Source organism: Chiloscyllium punctatum, chromosome 5, assembly GCF_047496795.1.
Source record: "Chiloscyllium punctatum isolate Juve2018m chromosome 5, sChiPun1.3, whole genome shotgun sequence".
Taxonomy (NCBI): domain Eukaryota; kingdom Metazoa; phylum Chordata; class Chondrichthyes; order Orectolobiformes; family Hemiscylliidae; genus Chiloscyllium; species Chiloscyllium punctatum.
Window position 1 is genome coordinate 139,753,251 of NC_092743.1, and position 18,652 is coordinate 139,771,902.

General features: G+C 44.2%; 1 protein-coding gene across 1 annotated transcript; it reads left to right on the top strand.

Annotated features, from left to right (window-relative positions):
* Positions 1-1,751: 1,751 nt before the first annotated feature.
* dad1 (defender against cell death 1) lies at positions 1,752-9,383 on the top strand. The gene is made up of 3 exons (XM_072571512.1): positions 1,752-2,004; positions 6,122-6,264; positions 9,260-9,383. The coding sequence occupies exons 1-2, from the start codon at positions 1,794-1,796 to the stop codon at positions 6,250-6,252; spliced, it is 342 nt and encodes a 113-aa protein (XP_072427613.1). The 5' UTR covers positions 1,752-1,793; the 3' UTR covers positions 6,253-6,264; positions 9,260-9,383.
* The last annotated feature ends 9,269 nt before the right edge of the window (positions 9,384-18,652 follow it).

Consider the following 18,652-nt stretch of genomic DNA (forward strand, 5'->3'; position numbering starts at 1 on the left):
TCCTAGCTACCTAATGCATGTCTGCTCTCTGATGGTTAACCTGATGGTTTGAAGACCTACCAGTCTGTTTTGTGACATTTAAAATGTCTGAATATATTAGTTGTTAAAACCTCCACATTTTTATAAAATGCAATTAAAATTTCAACTTTTAAAACAATGTCCAAATATCAAAAAAATGAGTATCCTTTTAATCCGCTTTTATGTACAGATGTACGTGACAGTCACTAATAGTTATTAACTGTGTGGGCTCAGATCGTTCAGTTTGGATTCTGCTAATGGCAGTGCTTTGTGCTGGTTGGTGAGATAGGATAGGGAACATTAAATTTTCTGAAGGTTAGTGGGCATGCTATTCTTAATATGTGCTCATATGTCTCTGGCTTCATTTTCAGATGAAATATCACAAAAACAAAATGGGAAGGATTTGCAAATATTCAGTCATGTTGAAGCAATTCCAATGGGATAGTTGATTTTTATTTGGGGCTGCTTTTCATTGGTTTTGAATTGATAGCATTTCTGAGTTTTATATGCTGTTGAACAATGAAAAGCAGATACCAGGTCACAGTAGTAATTGCTAGTGTTAAATCCTGACATTCCACAAATACTCATCCAATTCAAGTTCCTGATGTTAATGGCTATCTACCCCACTCCAACAAACCCATACTTGTTTTGCCTCAGCTCATCTGTCATGTCAAAGTGATTATTTACAAGGACTGTCCAACTCCCCTTGCCTCAGGTTAAACACCCTCAGTTCTCTCTCTGAGGGAACAGCCCTTTGGTCCTGGTAAGACTATGGCGACTTTTAATTTTAACACTGTTGCTTCCAAACATCTGTAAGTATCTCCGACTGTTGATCTCTAGCTCATTCCCTCATCTTGTTTTATTTTTGAGCTGATAAAATATAGGTGCATCATCGTACCACAATCTTTTGTATCATTGCACTGTATGACTAGTTGATTGTATTTGCTGAACCACTCCAAGTGGTATGTTACAAATTTGAAACCACTTCCAAACACACATTTAAAACAACACTTTGAATGGCTGAAATTCAAAATTGAAAGAAAAACTATCTGTTTAATACTGGTTCACATGGGACTTACCAACACAACAAACATTAGTGATATCAATTGCATTAAAACCATCAGTTACACTTCTGGAGAAAGGCCACTGGATTGAAACATTTACTCTGTTTATTTATCCATGGATACTGACAGACCTACTCAGCTTCTGCAGCAATTCTTGTTTTTTTTGTTTCAGATTTCCAGCTTCGGCATTCTTTATTTTAGGTTATGTTTGTGACCTAGGCTGTCAAGATCCTAAACTCTGGATTCCTCTTTCTGAGCCTCTTCAGCTGATTAAGAACTCTTTGACCAAACATGTGTCCTTATGTGTCTTGGTGGCTAGGTTTACTTTTGATTACATTGCTGGGAATTACTTTAATATATCCCTGCTGTAAAATACTCTCAAGTTGATGTTACCACAATAATCAGATGACACGAAAACTGAATGGAAGTGAGGACTTTATTCAAATTTAATGCCAGTTTCTAAATGATTGAGCAGTTTCTTCTTAAGTTTTTGTTTGTTTGAAATAAAAAACATGAATTCAATGTCTGGAGTTGGCCTGGGCTTGGAGGAGGGAGGAGGGGGGAATGTTTGTTCCCGGCCCTTCTGTCAGGGCTGCAGCAGCTGCGGCTGTACCCGGACGGTTTGTGGCGGGGACAGGGCGGCTTTGCTGATGTGGGGGGTTGTGTCCGGGTGATTATGTTCCCCCGGGTCGGTCCCTCTTGTCTGTCACGATGCGCGGTTCCGTGCTGTCGGTGCTGAGCCGCTTCTCCCAGGAGTACGCGGCGGGGACGCCGCTCCGCCTCAAGCTGCTGGACTCGTACCTGCTGTACATGGCGCTGAGCGGCGTCGCGCAGTTCCTTTACTGCGCCCTGGTCGGAACCTTCCCGTTCAACTCCTTCCTGTCCGGATTCATCGCCTGTGTCGGGGCGTTCGTGCTGGCAGGTGGGGGAGGGGGGCACTGGGGGGGGGGCAGGTGGGGGAGGGGGGCACTGGGGGGGGGGGGCACTGGGGGGGGGCAGGTGGGGGGCACTGGGGGGGGGCAGGTGGGGGAGGGGCACCAGGGGGAACAGGGGGAGGGGGCAGGTGGGGGAGAGGGGCATGGGGGGAGGGGGGCACTGGGGGGGGGGGGAGGGGGGCACTGGGGGGGGGGGGGAGGGGGGCAGGTGGGGGAGGGACACCAGGGGAGGGGGCAGGTGGGGGAGGGGCACCGGGGGGAACAGGGGGAGGGGCAGGTGGGGGAGGGGCACCGGGGGGAACAGGGGGAGGGGGCAGGTGGGGGAGAGGGGCATGGGGGGAGAGGGGCATGGGGGGAGGGGGGCACTGGAGGGGGGCATGGGGGGAGGGGGGCACTGGAGGGGGGCATGGGGGGAGGGGGGCACTGGAGGGGGGCACTGGGGGGGGCAGGTGGGGGAGGGACACCAGGGGAGGGGCACCAGGGGAGGGGCACCGGGGGAACAGGGGGAGGGGGGCAGGTGGGGGAGGGGCACTGGGGGGGAACAGGGGGAGGGGGCAGGTGGGGGAGGGGTGTGTGCAGTGGGGGGGGGGCAAGACACTGGGGAAGGGGGGGGCTTCGGGGGTCAGACTGGGGAAGGTGGGGGGGTGTGGGGGTCAGACTGGGGAAGGTGGGGGGGTGTGGGGGTCAGACTGGGGAAGGTGGGGGGGTGTGGGGGTCAGACTGGGGAAGGTGGGGGGGTGTGGGGGTCAGACTGGGGAAGGTGGGGGGGTGTGGGGGTCAGACTGGGGAAGGGGGGGGTGTGGGGGTCAGACTGGGGAAGGGGGGGGCTGTGGGGGTCAGACTGGGGAAGGGGGAGGCTGTGGGGGTCAGACTGGGGAAGGGGGCGGCTGCGGGGGTCAGACTGGGGAAGGGGGAAGATGCGGGGGTCAGACTGGGGAAGGGGGAAGATGCGGGGGTCAGACTGGGGAAGGGAGAAGATGCGGGGGTCAGACTGGGGAAGGGGGAAGATGCGGGGGTCAGACTGGGGAAGGGGGAAGATGCGGGGGTCAGACTGGGGAAGGGGGAAGATGCGGGGGTCAGACTGGGGAAGGGGGGTGTGGGTGCGGGGGGGCTGACTGGGGAAGGGGGGGTGTGGGTGCGGGGGGCTGACTGGGGAAGGCGGGTGTGGGTGCGGGGGGCCGACTGGGGAAGGGGGGTGTGGGTGCGGGGGGCCGACTGGGGAAGGGGGGTGTGGGTGCGGGGGGCCGACTGGGGAAGGGGGGTGTGGGTGCGGCGGGCTGACTGGGGAAGGGGGGGTGTGGGGGGCCAGACTAGGGAAGGGGGGTTGTGGGGGGCCGACTGGGGAAGGGGGGTTTGCAGGTGGAGAGACTGGGGATGGGGGGTTTGCGGGGGGAGAGACTGGGGAAAGGGGTAGGGGCGCGGATTCAGGTTAGGTGAGAGGGTGGAGTGGGAGTGGGAGTGGAGTTGGGGAGAGACACTGTGGAGGGGTCAAAAGTGGCAGTGATAGGTGATGTTTGATCTGTTATGAGGGCCGCCCTTCAAAGCATTGGGCTCCATTGGAACCAGAATGAGGGATTGTACTATTGTAGACCCTGTTGGAATGGGGGTTCAAATCCCAAAGAGGGTAATGGTGTGGTGCTTGGTCCTGGGAGGTACGTGTTCATTTGTTTTTGTTCACTAGATGTGGGCTTTGCTCGCTGGGCCATCATTTATTGCTTGTCCCCAGTTGCCCTTGTGAAGGTGAGCTGCCTTCTTGAACCGCTGCAGTCCATGTGCTGTAGGTTGATGTACAATGCCCTTCCGGAGTGAATTTCAGGACTTTGACCCGGCGACACTCCAGGAATGGGGATATACAGTCCGTTCTGCTATAACGGATGTTACTTCAAAGCGAATTGGGCTATAATGTGATTGATGAATTTAGACCATTATTTATAGAACGTAAACTTTGCTCACCTGTATTGTCTATAACGTGATTCCAATTCCATTGGTTTAAACGCTGCTGCTGTTATGGGATCACACAGGAACAGAACAATGGCAGTATATCAGAACAGACTGGATTTCCAAGTCAGGATGGTGAGTGGCTTGGAGGGGAACTTGCTGGGGGGTGGGGGGGTTGTTCCCCTCCGAGCCACTCTGCTGCCCTTGTCGTTCCAGATGGGTTTAGGTGCAACAAGGATTAGAGACCCTGTCACCTGATTTCTGAGGTGGGGTGGATGATGGTTCCTTTCTGGATTGATGTAAACTACCCTGAATTTGAAGTTTAAGATCAGGTAATTATGCCCTGGTGTTATGTGGTTGAACTGATGATGACGCAGTGACCTGATTTAATTTTCATCAGTTGAAACTTTACCCAGGACCATCATTGATAACTCTTCTTACCTTTGGTATTGAATGCCTGTGATGAAATAAGTACCTGCATTCTTCATACAGTTAGTCCTCACTTAGAATTGTGTTCATAAGGATTACTATTGTTAAATGAATGACTTAAAAACAATTCACTTCTTCCCATTAAAACCAATATTGGTTCTATAGGCTCTCTCATATAAACCATATATGAACATATAGATGAGGAGCAAGAAAAGGCCATTGCAGCCCTTGAGCAATGTTCTATCTGTGTTGTGCAGCACTGGGAAGCTCCCAGTATATCAAAGCTGCCGTCACACAAGGACCTTGGAGATCCTTGTAGCAGCAAGACACATACAAGGGAACAGTGACTGTGAGCCTGCTCTGTGATCACAATAAGATCTGATCCGATTGTAATCACAAAGTTGCATTCCTGCCTGCGCTGATACCTTTTACCCGCTTGCTTAGCAAGAAGCTATCGATCACAAAAGCAGAAATTGCTAGAGAAACTCACATCTGGTAGCATCTGCAGACAGAGCAAAACAAAAGCTACCTTCTCGGTCTAGTGACTCTTCTTCAAAAGACAATTCTGAGGAAGGGTCTCTGGACCCAAAATGTTAACTCTATTTTCTCTCCACAGGTGCTGCCAGACCTGTTGAGTTTCTCTAGCAATTTCTGTTTTTGTTTCGGATGTCCAACATCTGCAGTTCTTTTTATTTTGTTTAAGAATCTATCTTTGCCTTAAAATAATATTCAGGAGCTCCACTTCCAGCAAGGTTCCAGGAAGCGTTCCAAAGACACTCTGGGAGGAAAATGATTCACCTCCTCTGTTTAAATTAGGTGACCCCTGACCTTAAACCTTCCTCATCATTTATAAAAATTATACTTGTAAGTAGATTTCCTATATTTGTGAATGAAATGATGTTCAAAACAAATGTGAAAGAAATGTAATTATCTTGCTGTACCTCCTGCTCAGTGGCAATTCTGCTTCCTGCTAATGCTGCTTTCTGCATTTCTCATTTACCATACCTCTTGCTGACTGACCCACTGAGTAATTTCAGAGTATTCCTCTCACTGACTCTCTGGCTGATGACCTCTTCTACTCTTCTGTCCACCCTCCAACTAGTGACTTCACCCACTCTCTTGCAATCAGCCCTGACTTGTGCTCACTGTGTCTCATCTTGTTGCTTCATCCTCTTGCTAAATTCCCTTTTCCAGATTCATGCTTCTCTCTCATAAAGCCTTGCTATAAATGAGGGCTTTGGGGATGAGTGATGAGGGGCAGGAGGAACAGCCTTTGACTTTGGGGTGAATCAGAACAGCAGATGCCATAGGTCAACAGCCAGATGATGGTTTAGGCAGCAGAATGGGGCCAATCAGGTTAGGTGGCCCAGCGTCAGACTGCACAAAGCATCTTTGGAACAAAACACACAAAATGACAAGAACACAGATCCCCTGAACTCCTGTTAAAGTAAAACAATGTAAAAATGAGCAGTGATAAACCAAAACTGAAACAGAAGTTGCTGGTAAAGCTCAGCAGGTCTGGCAGTGTCTGTGTAGAGAGATCGGAGTTAAGATTTCAGGTCCGTTATCAGAAAGATAAAGAGGTACTCCACTGTCTTTGGCATCCACTGAGGTTGGGTTAAACTGTGCAGGGTGCATTGTTTCTTGATCATAATCTGAACTGACAGCTATTTATTTCTACGTATATATGATAGCACTGCAGTATTTTTCACTAATTATTAAACTTTGCTTTTACAGTTTGCTTGCGGATACAGATCAACCCTCAGAACAAAGGAGATTTCATTGGTATCTCGCCTGAGCGAGCATTTGCAGACTTTCTCTTTGCTAGCACCATTCTTCATCTGGTGGTGATCAACTTCATAGGTTGAGTGTGCACATTGGTGAGTGGATTTGAGATGAATTTCTTTTTTTTGGCATCAAGTGAAATTAACAAAAATGCTGCAGATGAACATGATTCATTTCTGCCCCCCCCCCGCCCAGATTCCATTTTGATTTAGCCCTTACCTGCTCCCTCTATCCCTCATTTTCGATGATTTGCACTCCCTGTAGGTTTTGCTTGTAAATAGGCAAAAAATGAGAACTGCAGATGCTGTAAACCAGAGTTTAGATAAGAGTGGTGCTGGAAAAGCAAAGCAAAGTCAGGCAGCATCTGAGGAGCAGTAAAATCGACGTTTTGGGCAAAAGCCCTTCCATCAGGAATTCCTGATGAAGGGCTTTTGCCTGAAACGTCAGTTTTCCTGCTCCTCGGATGCTGCCTGACTTTGCTTGTAAACATCCAGTTGGCTACACGGGTGATGTACTTGTGATTGTTAGTTGTTGCAAAAAACGTCCCAGTGATTTGGGAAAGCCATTGGTAGTGTGCAATAACATTTCCGGACCTTACTGAGATTAAATTGTTCTAATTCGGTAACAGAAATGGGAAAGAGGGAATTAACTAATCCTTCACCTCTGATTATGTCCAAAGAAAGATGATCTATTTAACTTTTATCTGAGAATGTATGTAATTAATGGAAAAACAATAAAAAGTTGAGAATTTCTTCATGTAGCAAATTGATGTGATGTGCTAAATGTTCATTTGTAATTTTGAATTGGATATACACATAAAAAGGAAATGGGTGAGGGATGGGGTGTCATGGCATTGTCATTGGGATAGTCATCCTGAGACCCATGTAATGTTCTGGGATCTGGGTATGAATCACATCATGGCAAGGGGTGAAATTTGAATTTGGTAAAAATCTGGAATTATGGAAACCCACCTGGTTCACTGATGTCCTTTAGGGAGGGGAAAGCTACTGACCTTACCTGGTCTGGCCTACAAGTGACTTCAGATCCACGGCAATGTCTCTTAACTTCACTCTGAAATGGCCACTTTGTTGTATTAATCGCTACAAAATCTCAAAGGAATGAAGAGACTAAGATGCTGGAAATTACAGCAAAAGAATTAGAGAGGCTAGCTATTATTAAAATGGAGGAAGATTGCAGAAAGCTGCAGTGGAGAGGGATTTAGGGATTCACATGCATATTTCACAAAAGAAGTTAATCAAGTAATAGGGACGGTAAATGGATGTTGACCTTTTAAATAGAATGGACTATAAAAATAGAGAAGTCTTGCTAAAACTATACAAGGCACTGGTCAGACCATAGCTGGAAATCTATGAATGGTTTATCTAACGACAGATGTACTGGTATTGAAGGCAGACCCAAGTAGATTTATTCAGCTAATCCTGAGTATTGAAGGGCTTATAAAGGGAAGTTGAGTAGGTTGGGCCTGTACTTGATGGAGTTTAGCAGAATGAGAGACAACCTTATTGAACCATACAAGATTCTTGAGGGACTTGAAGGTAGATGTTGAAAGGTTGTTTGCCCTTGTGGGAAAGTTTAGGACCAGAGGGCATCATCTCAAAAAAGGGTCATCTATTTAAGATATGAGGAGGAGTTTTTGTCTGACGATTGTAAATCTGTGGAATTCTTTACCACAGAAGGCTGCAGAAGCTAAGTCTTTAAAACTCTCGGCCTTGAATGTACTTAATAAGGGAATCAAGCTTTCTAGGGTAAAAGCAGGATGGTGGAGTTGACGATGATCAGATCAGCCAGGATTTAATGGAATGGTGGAGCAGATTGGAAGGGTTGAATGGCCTACATCTGTTCCTATGTCTTATGGAAAACACTGCTTCGTCAAACTTGCAAATCCTCCACACTAACATCTGGGAGAGCTGTCTTACAGAGGAGTGAAACAACTACTTGACATGTCATACTCTCAGAATCACACTTTACACACACTATCCTCGACACGCTGGTGGTACGTGGCACTAGAGTGGCAATCCCCTTTCTAGTGTAGAACTACCCATTGTTGACTTGTTGAAAGGACTTGTGTTTGGTGGATTGCAGCATTCAGGAATGCTGTACTGTGGTGTGGTTGGTCTCTGGCATGACTGTCCTTTAGTGATATTTGAATTAAAAATGTCACGTTGAGGCTGAAAATGTGTGATTGGCATGGTAGCAGTGCCTTGTGCGGCAGAGTTTGGCGTCAGGAATTTTATATGGAGCAGGGATCACTCGGTGTGTGAAAGAGTCTTTCTAGTGGGAATCTCTTAGTTTGGGTATTTCCTTTTAATGAAGAGCTATGCTAGCAAAACATTGTCCATTTGTAAGACATTAAGAATCAACCATATAAAAAAAAGAACTTGGCATTTATGTAACACCTTTCAAACCTTCTGAGTGTACCAAAGTACTTGATAACCAAAGTATTTTTTTGAATTTAGTAAATCTTGTAACATTATGACTTGGTAGCTAATCTGCACACAACAATGCAATAAAGACCAAAGAATCTGTTGATTTAGTGAGCTAATTGGCCAGGGCACTATGAGAACTCCTTTACTATTGAAATTGTGTTCTGGGATTATTTAGTCCACTTGTTGGTGGAGTTTGAGTTTTAATTTACCATCGCATTTCAAAGGTCTGGTGGCAATGTGAGCCACAGAGATACCGCGGCCTTTCCTCCTCCAGATGTCAGTGTTCTAATTGGGGTTTTGTTGTTGGTCCCTACAATACTGGGTGTAAAGGATTCCATTTCAATCTGGCCACCGATGAAATGTGAAACATTGGCGCCAGTAATCATCAAGACCCCTTTATGCTGATGGATGGCTCTGAACTTAGTGCAAAGCAGCTATATGTTCTTCACACTGTGTTTTGAAAGCTGATGGGAATTACTGCATGATAGGCGTGTGTTTTGTCGGGAGGGAGAATTCTTCCTTCATAAAGGAAGGATAGTTTTCAGTGCTGTTTATAACTGTGTTATTGAGAGAGGATTTACAGTATGTTAAAGCATTGTGACAGAACATTGATTATTACTGATCCTTTTTTTCTCTCTTGTAGCCATGCAGCAGTAATACTGAATTATTGGAACACGCGTTGTCGTTGCAATGGACCTATTTGAATTTTGTTTACACATTTTGTTTCATTCAGCACATGTATAAAAAATAAAACATCTTTTACAAAAGGGCTGATTGTATTTTAATTGATATTGGGATCTAAATTGCTGCTTCAGCTGAAATCAACTAACTTAGTAGTAATTGGGGATTAAATGTGTCTTTACGACTCTAAAATAGGACAGTTTATTCCCCCAGCTGACAACATTCCAGAACTTTAGGTGCTGCAGTTTTAGTGAGATAATAAAGGGCTCTGTCCCTTTTATTTGCTAAACAATAACTAATCCATTAATTAGCTCCGTACTTGGAAAAAACAGAATGTTTCTGTCTCAAACTTCTTTTTTGGGGGGGTGGGGAGGTGGGTGATGACACGGGTGAAAACTTGTTCAAACCTTTAGCAACTCCAAGTATAATTGTAGGTTGTCAAAACTGAATAGTCATTCTTGAAGAACGGCTTATGCCCGAAACGTCGATTCTCCTGCTTCTTGGATGCTGCCTGACCTGCTGCGCTTTTCCAGCAACACATTTTTCAGCTCTGATGTCCAGCATCTGCAGTCCTCACTTTTTCCAAAACTGAATAACTATCCAATATAGCGTAAAGCAATTACGAAACTACAAAGACTTACATTTGTATAGTACCATTCATGACCTTTATCTTTATAACTGAAGAAGTATTGATGAAGCTCATTAGAGAGACTATAATTGTGGAGATCTGTGACCAGTAGTGTTTAGTGAAGATCAATACTGGGACCTCTGGTTTGTAAGATATGTAAATGATTTGGATGGAAATGGTCTGATTAGTAAGTGTAAACAACATGAAAATTATAAATTGTGGATAGTGGGGAAAGTTGATTAGGATACAGCAGGATATAGATCACTTGGAAAGTTGGGCAGAGAAATGGCAGATTGAGTTTAATCCAGATAAGTGAGAGGTGATGCATTTTGGGAGGTCAAACGCATGAGAAAAGTATACAGTAAAAGGCAGGACCCTTCGGAGCATAGAAATACAGAGGGATCTTGGTGCGCAAGCCCATATATCCCTGGAAGTGGCACACAAGTGGATTAGACAGTAAAGAAGGCATACGGCATGCTTGCCTTCATTGATTGGGGCATTGAGTACATAAGTTGGCAGTCATGTTGCAACTGTATAAAATGTTAACAAAGCCACATTTGGAGGATGTTTGTAGAGCTGGTCTCCATGAAATAGGAAAGATCTGGAGGTTTTGGAGAAGGTGCAATAGAGGTTTAAGCTGGACTGGAGTGCATGAGCTACAAGAATAGGTTGGACAAACTTGGATTTTTTTTGCTAAAGCATTGGAGGCTGAGGGGGCGACACGCTAGAAATATATAAAATTATGAGGGGCATGGACAGGGTGCGTGATTGGAGTCTTCCCCTGCGAGAAAAAAACATGCCAAATAGTAGGTGGCATAGGTTTAAGATGAGGGGGGTAGTTAGCCAAGTTTTTTACACAGCTCAGTGCTGATTCATCTAGTGTCCTTAGAACAGTAATTAAGTTGCATTATCTTCCAGGAGCAAACATCTGTCTCTCTCTTTGTTAAACAAGCTTTTGTTCAAAGTACAACCATTGACCTCAACAAAAACTGAAAGAACTGCAGGTGCTGAAAATCAGAAACAAAACAGAATTAGAATTCTGATCCCTCCAGAGTGGAAACAGGCTCTTCGGCCCAACAAGTTCACGCTGACCCTCCAGAGAGTAACTCACCCAACCCCATTCATAAATTGCTGGAAAAGCTCAGCAGGTCTGCCAGCATCTGTGGAGAGAAATCAGAGTTAACATTTCAGATCAAGCGACCCTTTCTCAGAACTCCAGTCAACGGGACCTGAAACATTAACTCTGATTTCCCTCCACAGATGCTGGCAGACCTGCTGAGCTTTTCCAGCAACTTCTGTTTTTGTCTCTTGACCTCAACTCTCAGATCCAAAGCAAAAAAAACCAAGAAAAATAGGGAGGCCTTCTACAACATAAAGGTTGGAAAATTAGACGACGTGGAGGGGTAGTGATGGACTTGAAGAAAACATGGGCAGGTGGAAAGGATAGAGTTAATAAAGCAAAGCGTGATATGACACACTTTGGTAAGAAAAGATGCGTGGACAAAATTCTAAAAGGAGTACTGAACAGAGGGCTCAGGAATATATTATTTTTGAGGAAAAAAATCAATTAGTTAATGGCTGCACATTAACAGAAGGTTACACATTTCCTTACTAGAAATTGAAACTTAACTGCAAACGTGAAGTTAAGTTGAAAATTGGTTTTGGTGAAGGAGACGATACCCTTCAATCCCAGCAGTTCCTACTGATAATGGAAGGCCTCCAGCCTGATAGCAAACACTGCATGTTCCCACCTCCAAGAAAACCTGAGTGTGGACATAACCACAGAAGAGAGGCAGGCAGTCATAGAATCATAGAGATCTACAGCAGAAACAAAAAGGCACTTCGGATCCAAACAACCCACTTCCGATACCGGTTTGTTAACAGCCACATTGGCCGAGCCCAAAAGCAGCTCCACCATCTGATCTCCTGAACTGTCCAGCCCAAACATCAAGAACGTGAGGCTGCATTGCCCGCATATGTTGAGGTGCTCCCTCTTCAAGCAAGGGGCTGGGCTGCATCGATGTGAATGAATCATAGAATCCCTACAATATGGAAACAGGCCCTTCGGCCCAACAAAACAACACTGACCCTCCAAAGAGTATCCCACCCAAACATGTTCCCAGGTCTTAGTCCTCCATATTTACCCCTAACTAATGCATCTAGCCGACACATCCCTGAACACTATGGGCAATTTAGCCTAGCCAATCCACCTGACCTGCACGTCTTTGAATTGTGGAAGGAAACCAGAGCACCCGGAGGACACCCGCGTAGACACGGGAGAATGTGCAACTGCACACAGTTGCCTGAAGGTCCCTGGCACTGTGAGGCAGCAGTGCTAACCACTGAACCGCTGTACCGTGACTTCCTCAAGGCTGCAGAAATTAGACACAAAGGCCCAGGAGTTTGTGCACAAATTATTAAAGGCATCAGGGCAGTTTAAGCAAATGGTTTAAAATGCGTATAGGATCCTCTGCTTTATAAATAAGAGAGACTCACGGTTGGTGTGTCGCCTCCCAGGTGCCAGGATTTGTGATGTCTCTGATCGTGTTTTCGGGATCCTTGTGGGGAAGGGGGAGCAGCCCCAAGTTGTGGTCCACAAAAGCACCAATGACATAGGAAGAGCAATGAGGATTTAAGGCAGAAATTCAGGGAGCTAGGGATAGGGAGAGAGATGAGTTGAACACGTGGCTACAGGGATGGTACAGGAGGGAGGGGTTTGGATTCCTGGATAACTGGAGCTCTTTCTGGGGTAGGTGGGATCTCTGCAAACAGGATGGTCTTCACCTGAACCAGAGGGGTACCAATATCTGGGGTGGGTGGGGAACGGACACCTAAATTGTAGTTCAAGTATAGAGGAGGTTGAGAGTAGGGAGGTCCAAATTAAGGTTTCAGGGTCACAAGAGGGCACCGGCATGTAAGAAGTTGGTTTGAAGTGTGTCTACTTCAATGCCAGGAGCATCTGGAATAAAGTGGGTGAACCTGCAGCATGCGTCGGTACCTGGGACTTTAATGTTGTGGCCATTTCAGAGACATGGGTAGAGCAGGGACAGGAATGGTTGTTGCAGGTTCCAGGATTTAGATGTTTCAGTATGAACAGAGAAGATGGTAAAAGAGGTGGGCGTGTGGCATTGTTAGTCAAGGACAGTATTACAGTGCAGAAAGGACATTTGAGGTAGTATGGGCTGAGATTAGAAACAGGAGAGGTCACCCTGTTGGGAGTTTTCTATGGGCCTCCAAATAGTTCCAGAGGTGTAGAGGAAAGGATAGCAAAGATGATTCTTGATAGGAGCGAGTGTGACGGGGTAGTTGTTATGGTCTTTAACTTTCTAAATATTAACTGGGAATACTATAGTTTAAGTACTTTAGATGGGTCAGTTTTTGTCCATTGTGTGCAGGAGGGTTTCCTGACACAGTACATAGACAGGCTAACAAGGGGCAAGGCCACATTAGATTTGGTACTGAGGAATGAACCCAGCTGGTAGATTTGGAGGTAGGTGAGCACTTTGGTGATAGTGTCCACAATTTGGTTATGCTTACTTAGCAATGGAAAGGGATTGGTATACACCAGAGGGCAAGAGCTACAGCAGGGGGAAAGGCAATTACGATGCAATTAGACAAAATTTAGGATGCATAGGATGGGGAAAGGAAACTGCAGGGAATGGGCACAATTGAAATGTGGAGCTTATTCAAGAAACAGCTACTGCGTGTCCTTGGTAAGGTAGTCAGGGAGGAAGTGGTGGAGTGAGGGAGCCGTGGTTTACTAAGGAAATTGAATCTCTTGTCAAGAGGAAGAAGAAGGCTAATGTTAGAATGAGATGTGAAGGCTCAGTTAGGGCGATTGAGAGTTACAAGGTAGCTAGGAAAGACCTAAAGAGAGAGCTAAGACAAGCGAGGAGGAGACATGAGAAGTCGTTGGCGGATAGGATCAAGGAAAACCTGAAAGCTTTCTTTAGCTGTATAAGGGATTAAAAAAAAATGACCAGAGTAAGATTAGGGCCAATCAAGGACAGTAGTGGGAAGTTGTGTGTGGAGTTAGAGGAAGTATTAAATGAATATTTTTCGTCAGTATTCACACTGGAAAAGACAATGTTGTTGAGAATCCTGAGATACAGGCTACTAGACTAGATGGGATTGAGGTTCACAGGAGGAGGTGTTAGCAATTCTGGAAAGTGAGAAAATAGATATGTCCCTAGGCCTGATGGGATTTATCCTAGGATTCTCTGGGAAGTCGGAGGAGATTACCGAGCCTTTGGCTTTGATCCTTTTGACATCATTGTCTACAGGAATAGTAGCAGAAGACTGGAGGATGGCAAATGTTGTCACTTTGTTCAAGGAGTACAGACAACCCTGGTAATTATAGACCAGTGAGCCTTACTTTGGTTGTGGGTAAAGTGTTGGAAAAGGTTATAAGAGATAGGATTCATAACCATCTGGAAAGGAATAAGTTGATTAGGGATAGTCAACACGGTTTCCTGAAGGGTAGGTCGCGCCTCAAAAATGTTGAGCTCTTTGAGAAGATGATCAAACAGATGGATGAGGGTAAAGCTATTGATGTGATATATATGGATTTCAGTAAGGTGTTTGATCAGGTTCCCCATGGTGGTGGTTGATGGGAAATGTTCATCCTGGAGTATAGTTACTAGTGGTGTATCGCAAGGATCTGTTTTCGGGCCACTGCTGTTTGTTGTTTTTATGAACGACCTGGATGAAGGTGTAGAAGGATGGGTTAGTAAATTTGTGGACGGCACTAAGGTTAGTACAGTTGTGGATAGTGCTGAAGGATTTTGTAGGTTACAGAGTGACATAGATAAGCTGCAGAGCTGGGCTGAGAGGTGGCAAATGGAGTTTAATGCAGTAAAGTGTGAGGTGATTCACTTTGGAAGGAGTAACAGGAATGCAGAGTACTGGGCTAATGGTAAGATTCCTGGTAGTGTGGATGAGCTGAGAGATCTCAGTGTCCATGTATAGAGGTGTCCTTGTTGAAACATTCAAGAGTTTTGGGAGACTTGATAGGGTTGATGCAGAAAATTGTTTCCCCTTGTGGGAGAGTCCAGGACCGGAGGGTGTAATCTCAAAGCAAAGCATCATCTATTTAAGACAGAGATGGGGAGGAATTTCTTCTCTTTGAATGTAGTGAATCTGTGGAATTTATTTACTACAGAGGGCTGTAAAGACTGGGTCATTAACAATATTGAAGGCTAAGAGAGACAGATTCTTAATGAGTAAGAGAATCAAGGGTTATGGGGAAAAGGCAGGAAAGTGGGGTTAAAGTTTACCAGAACAGCCATGATCTCACTGAATGGCAGAACAGACTTGATGTCTGCTTCTGTTTCTTGTCTTATTTTGCTTTTATGTATTTATAAGGATACAGACTTAAATGATTCATATACGTTTATACCCAAAGCCACTCTTGATATGTCAGGAATATATACCTAAATCCAAAGACTTTACATAATACATCATCAGAATCATTTACTGTTCATGAAGTACTTTTTCATGTTGTCATGTGTGAGGATTAGCGAGGGCATGGGTCAGTCACAGAAGTCATTGGTGTTGAAGCAAATGAAAAGTAGGATGTTAAAATGAGTGGATTCCTTAATGATTGCACTTTTGTGTATCTGTTAGGTTGCAAATATTATTCAGGAACACACAGGAAAATTAAGATTTGTATGTTTTGGAAGTGTTGGATGATAAAATGTAAAATAAAATGGGTGGTTGCCCTGACTGAATCAAATGGTCAGAAAATCCAAAAAGGCACTGTCGAGATAATCTGGGGATTTGGTGCAGCATTGTCCAGACTTGTTCTGTAGTTCTGTAAACTAATTGGTAAACAATATCATATTCACACAGGCATATCATAATAATGCTACAAATAATGAATCAATAGGGATAGAACACCAAATCTGCTTTAAAGCCATCAGTATGTTTTCTGCAGAAACTGATAGAATTATGTCTTCACCACAATGCTCAAAATATTATTCCTTGAATATTGCATCTTTCAGAAATCTGATTACAAATATGTTTTACAAGCATTAGTGTTATTTGTTGATGAGCAGCTGAGAAATATATAAGATCATGACAAGTTAATTCACTGTAAACTAAATTTATTTGTGGTATGCCCATTTTAAAATTGCAATTGAATGAAAAACAGCAGGAATTATATTTTACACAATGGAAACTCTATGATAGTAAAAGAAAGCAATATTGTTTGGCAACATAATGCTGTTAGGATATTTTCTTACAGTTCACAAAACCAAGATACAGCAATTTAGTCCAGGCATGAGATCACTTTTGGAACAAAAGATTCTGTTATTGCAGATATGCAATGAGGCCATCTTGAATGTAATTTGCAATGAAGTGTATCTCAAAGCCATGCAAAACTGCATAACAAACTGGGACAAATCTCAATTTGTGAGAGTTTCTTTTACAGCTTGTTTGTTACAATTAAAAAACTCCCAACTCTTTTTCATGCTACAGAAACACTAAAAACTAAAATATAATGCTGCTTTCCAGCAGTCATTACACGATAATGTCATAAATCTCACACTATACAATGGTTTTCAGCTCTTTTCTAGAGCTCTCCATTAAAAAGATAAAAAATCATCCTATTTTGTCACACATATGTATAGACCTTCCTCTGATCGCTGCACACTTTCTCATTCACAACAACTAGAGGAAAATATATTCTACTAACAATCAGATAGGAAGCTGGAGTGGTCAGGGTCCAAGCCATTCCATTCTTGCTCTTAGAAATTTGTTAAAATAACTTTACTGAAGAATAAAATCTCTACGTTGTGCACAATGTTTCTATTGAAGAGTCTAAGGTTGTCTGATTAGATGCGTAGTGAAAATTCCATTACTCTGCTTTACCTCCATTGCAGTACTCGTGAGGGCAGTGTATATTATTGCATTACCCCAGTTTATTCTGGCTTGCTTATTAACATTGGTTTCTGAAAATTAAATGGATCGCTCTGGATTTAGGATTTAAATATTGCCATCAACAAGCTGCTGTAAACTGGTAGCATGGTGGTGATGTCACTGGATTAGTGATCCAGAACCTGCCGAAATGGGTTGAAATCCCACTATGACAGAGAGTGAAATAGGAATTCAATGAAAATCAAATGAAAAGCAAGTTCAGTGGTGACCATGTAACTGTTTGTTGATTGCTATAAAATCCCATCCGCTTCATGAATGCCCTTTAGGGAAGAAAATCTATTGTCCTTACCCAAATTCACATCAATGCATATAATATACAAGTGACCCTTCTTCAAAGATCACTGGACTTGGAAAGTGTTCAGAACAGAGGGAGGCAGAAGACAGGAATCTGTAGGTTGGCTAGCTTGACATCTATCATTGGTAAGATATTAGAGTCCATTATTAAGGATGGGGTTGTGGAGTACTTGGAAGTGTGTCGTAAAAATAAGGCTGAGTCAGCAAAGCTTTGTCAAGGGGAGGACATGCCTGACAAATCTGTTAGAATTCTTTGAGGAGGTATCAAGCAGATTAGACAAGGAGAGCCTATGAATGTGATCTATTTGAATTTGCAGAAGGCCGTTAACAAGGTGTCACACAGGAGACTGCCAAATAAGATAAGAATCCATGGTGTTTGGGGCAAGACCCTGGCATGGATAGAGGACTGACTGGCTGGCAGAAGCAGAGAGTGGGAATAAAGGGGTCTTTTTCAGGATGGCAGCCAATGACTTCCACAGGGCTCAGTGTTGGGACCACAACTATTTATGTTATACATAAACGATCTGGATGAAGGATCGGAGGGTGTTGTTGCTAAGTTTGCAGATGACTCTGAGATAGGTGGAGGTCCAGGGAATGTTGACAAAGCAGGGAGGTTGCAGAAGGACTTGAACAGGGTGGGAGAGTGGGCAAAGAAGTGGCAGATGGATTATAGTGAGGGAAAAAGTGGGGTTATACACTTTAGTAGGAAGAATAGAGGCATAGATTATTTTCTAAATGAGGAAAGACTTTGGAAATCTGAAGCACAAAGGAGCTTAGGAGTCCAAGTTCAGCATTCTCTTAAGATTTGTATACAGGTTTAGTTGGCAATTAGGAATGTAATGTTAGCTTTCATTTCAAGAGGGCTAGAATACATGAGCAGAGATGTACAGCTCTGGTCAGACTGTATTTGGAATATTGCGAACAGTTTTGGGCCCTGTACCTAAGGCAGGATGTGCTGGTGTTGGAGACAGGTCCAAGGGAGGTTTACAAGAATGATCCCGGAGATGAAGGGCTGTCATATGAGGAGTGGTTGAGGACTCTGGGTCTGTACTCAATGGAGTTTAGAAGGATGAGGAGGGATCTGATTGAAACTTACTGAATACTGAGAGACCTGGAGAAAGCAGTAACATGGAGAAGATGTTTCCACTGGTTAAGAGAGACTAAGGCCCAAGGACACAGCCTCAGAGGGGAAGGATAAACCCTTTAGAACAGAGCTGCCAGACGGTGGTGAATCTGTGGAACTCACTGCCACAAAGGGTTGTGGAGGCCAAGACAGTGAGTGTTTAAGACAGAGATAGATTTTCCATTTACTCTGCAGGGCGGAATGTGTCCCTGGTACCATTACAGTAAACCTTCTCTGCACCCTCTTTAAGGTCATGAAATTCTTCATAACATGTGATAATTAGCTTGGATACAAATAGTTTAAAATTTTCAACCCTAGCTGATCAGGAATTCTATCACAGATACTAAGTTGGCTTGATGGTAGGAGACGGAGGG

Excerpts from the sequence above, each read along its gene's own strand:
- dad1 (XM_072571512.1), top strand. The coding sequence starts at position 1,794 with ATGCGCGGTTCCGTGCTGTCGGTGCTGAGCCGCTTCTCCCAGGAGTAC. Across the intron at positions 2,005-6,121 it reads CGGGGCGTTCGTGCTGGCAG|TTTGCTTGCGGATACAGATC; the intron begins GTGGGGGAGGGG and ends TTGCTTTTACAG.